Source organism: Aphanomyces invadans (genome assembly GCF_000520115.1).
Source record: "Aphanomyces invadans strain NJM9701 unplaced genomic scaffold supercont1.6, whole genome shotgun sequence".
NCBI lineage: Eukaryota > Oomycota > Saprolegniomycetes > Saprolegniales > Verrucalvaceae > Aphanomyces > Aphanomyces invadans.
The window spans coordinates 265,818-268,041 of NW_008580151.1; the positions used below are offsets into that span (position 1 = coordinate 265,818).

Consider the following 2,224-nt stretch of genomic DNA (forward strand, 5'->3'; position numbering starts at 1 on the left):
GCCATCGCTTATCTAGCCTGACGACCAAACGAGGTAAAGGTTTAAAGATGTTGTCCACAAGACAAGTTACAAGCTCCTCGGCACCAAGTACAGCCACCGAGAAAGGTTGCTCGTCACAACGTATCGAGTTTAGATTGAGGGGTAAGTGGACGTTCGCTACCGTGGTACCCGAGTCCACGTTAAGCCCTTCGCACGACCGGATCGCGGTCGAAGGGACTTCTTGTCCTGAAATATGATGTACCAGTCGATTGTAATGGTCCTCACACCAAACGCAAAATCGGATGGGAAGTGGACTATTGTTTGCCATAACCACACTCCAACTCGAGAACGAATTCTGTGGTCGCTTCAAGATCGCACTCACTGCGCTTAGTGAATGATAGCCACTCCATGGTCTTGACGCACGAGGCCCAGGTACAGGGAGCCCTTGCACAACAGTGTTGGGAGTGTAAGCATCCTGGATCACCCCACCGTGTCAAAGCCGTGCCACGTAATATGGTTTCCACCGTCGGATGTCGCCAAACGGTCACGATAGTCCACCGGAAAACATTCGCGCGTTGGCGTACGGGGTGCTCTTTAATCTCTTCCAGACTCCAACGCTGCACGAAACTCTCATAACCGACAAAGTCGTCCTCGACGTTCTGTCTAGCTTCTTCAGCCGTCACCGCCGTTCGATCTGGTCACGCCCTTCAAATGTCATGACACCATTTGCGTGGTCTTGGTCAGTATCAGCTGGCGCTGACAATGGCGCGTTCATCTCTCTCGAGTGGTAGGCCAACGCCAAACGTTGTGAACGCAGCGATTCCCTCGTCAATGCCGTGTGCGCGACTTGCATTGCCCGGTTCGGCATGGTTCGCGTTGAAGACTGCATTCGACTGCTCGAGCTGGAAAAGATTGCCGACTCGATCATCCGCGGCAGCTCCGTCGAGCAAATGAAGCGACTGACCATCGGTGTCGAGTTGGCTGCGGCGCCAAGTGTGCTCTTCTTGGACGAACCCACGAGCGGTCTGGACGCGCGTTCTGCCAAGCTCATCATGACCGGCATCCGCAAGATCGCGTCGACGGGGCGCACCGTAGTCTGCACCATCCATCAGCCGTCGGCCGAGGTGTTTGACATGTTCGATTACCTACTGCTGCTCGAGCGCGGTGGCGAAACAGTGTTCTTCGGGGACTTGGGCGCCAACTCGCCCCGTTTGAACGAGTACTTTGGTCGCATCAAAGGTACTGTTCCGATCGCCACAAGCCAAGAGTGTTGTCGGCTTTGACTACTCCATGGCAGACTTTGCCCAAGAGAGTTGCGAGGCAGAGCCGTCGGCAGATGCACTCGTCACTCCTGCGACACCGAACCCATCGCTGCCCTAGGTGAAGTTAACCCCCAAATGCGCATCGTCCAATGCAATTCAATGAAGGTAATTTGGTCCAGCCCTTCTTTCGCATTCACTGGCGCACTCCAACGTACACCTGGATCCGCATGGGGTTGTCCATCCTGCTCGCTGTCTTGTTTGGGATGGTACTGCTCGATGGACGATCACACGTTCCAAAGAACAGTCGTCATGAACTCGATCTTACTTCACTGTATATGGTACTACCCCGCGGCGACACACATCCCCCATGGATGCTTGTGGCTGTTAAAGGCCGCGCCGTTCCAGTACTCGATGGCTGGTCGAACATGTCTAGCCCATGTGCAAAGACCCGAGCCACTATGGGTGCGCGAACCTGTATAACTTCCCAGACGCGATCCTGCCCGTGTTCCGCAAGACAGCGATCACGCTCAAGGACTCCATCGTCGGCGCGTTCGAATGGTTAGTCGAGTACGCCGTGGAGATCACCCTCGTTGTCATCGGATGCATCGTTGGCTTTTGTCTGGTCGCGGTCCTTGCCATGCGCTATAGCAATTTCCCAAACGATCATACATCGAGTCAAATCTCGCCTAAAGTCATGGCAGATGGACTCAAAGTGTTTTCTGGTGGTGAAAGCACGTCAAATGCGCCGCTCGTGTTGATATTGCAAGAAATGAAGAGGCCGTCTCGCTTGGTTGCGTGGAGCAGGAGTGACACAGCAATTTTCAACATTACGTCGTTCACGTGCATGGGTTCGCCACGAAGGATACCGGCACCGACTGGCCAAGAGCACGTCGAAAGGCCACACAAACAGTCCAAGCGACAATGCACACTTATGCCGCATGATGATCGTCGGTCATGCTCATGAGCACGTTGCCACGGTCTTG

The 2,224-nt window shown here is 54.4% G+C and overlaps 1 protein-coding gene across 2 annotated transcripts; it reads left to right on the plus strand.

The window, feature by feature from the left end:
* Positions 1–1,373, plus strand: H310_03839. Of its 2 annotated transcripts, XM_008867892.1 has the most exons (3): positions 1–718; positions 771–1,218; positions 1,277–1,359. In XM_008867892.1, the coding sequence occupies exons 2-3, from the start codon at positions 846–848 to the stop codon at positions 1,357–1,359; spliced, it is 456 nt and encodes a 151-aa protein (XP_008866114.1). In that variant the 5' UTR covers positions 1–718; positions 771–845. The 2 variants fall into 2 exon arrangements, with proteins under 2 accessions (XP_008866114.1, XP_008866115.1); XM_008867893.1 differs by having other exon boundaries at positions 1–1,218; positions 1,277–1,373.
* Positions 1,374–2,224: the final 851 nt, after the last annotated feature.

What these genes read in the sequence shown, in the direction of transcription:
- H310_03839 (XM_008867893.1), top strand. Translation starts at nt 846, where the DNA reads ATGGTTCGCGTTGAAGACTGCATTCGACTGCTCGAGCTGGAAAAGATT. An exon ending in GTACTTTGGTCGCATCAAAG is followed by an intron (nt 1,219 to 1,276) that starts GTACTGTTCCGA and finishes ACTCCATGGCAG; the next exon opens with ACTTTGCCCAAGAGAGTTGC.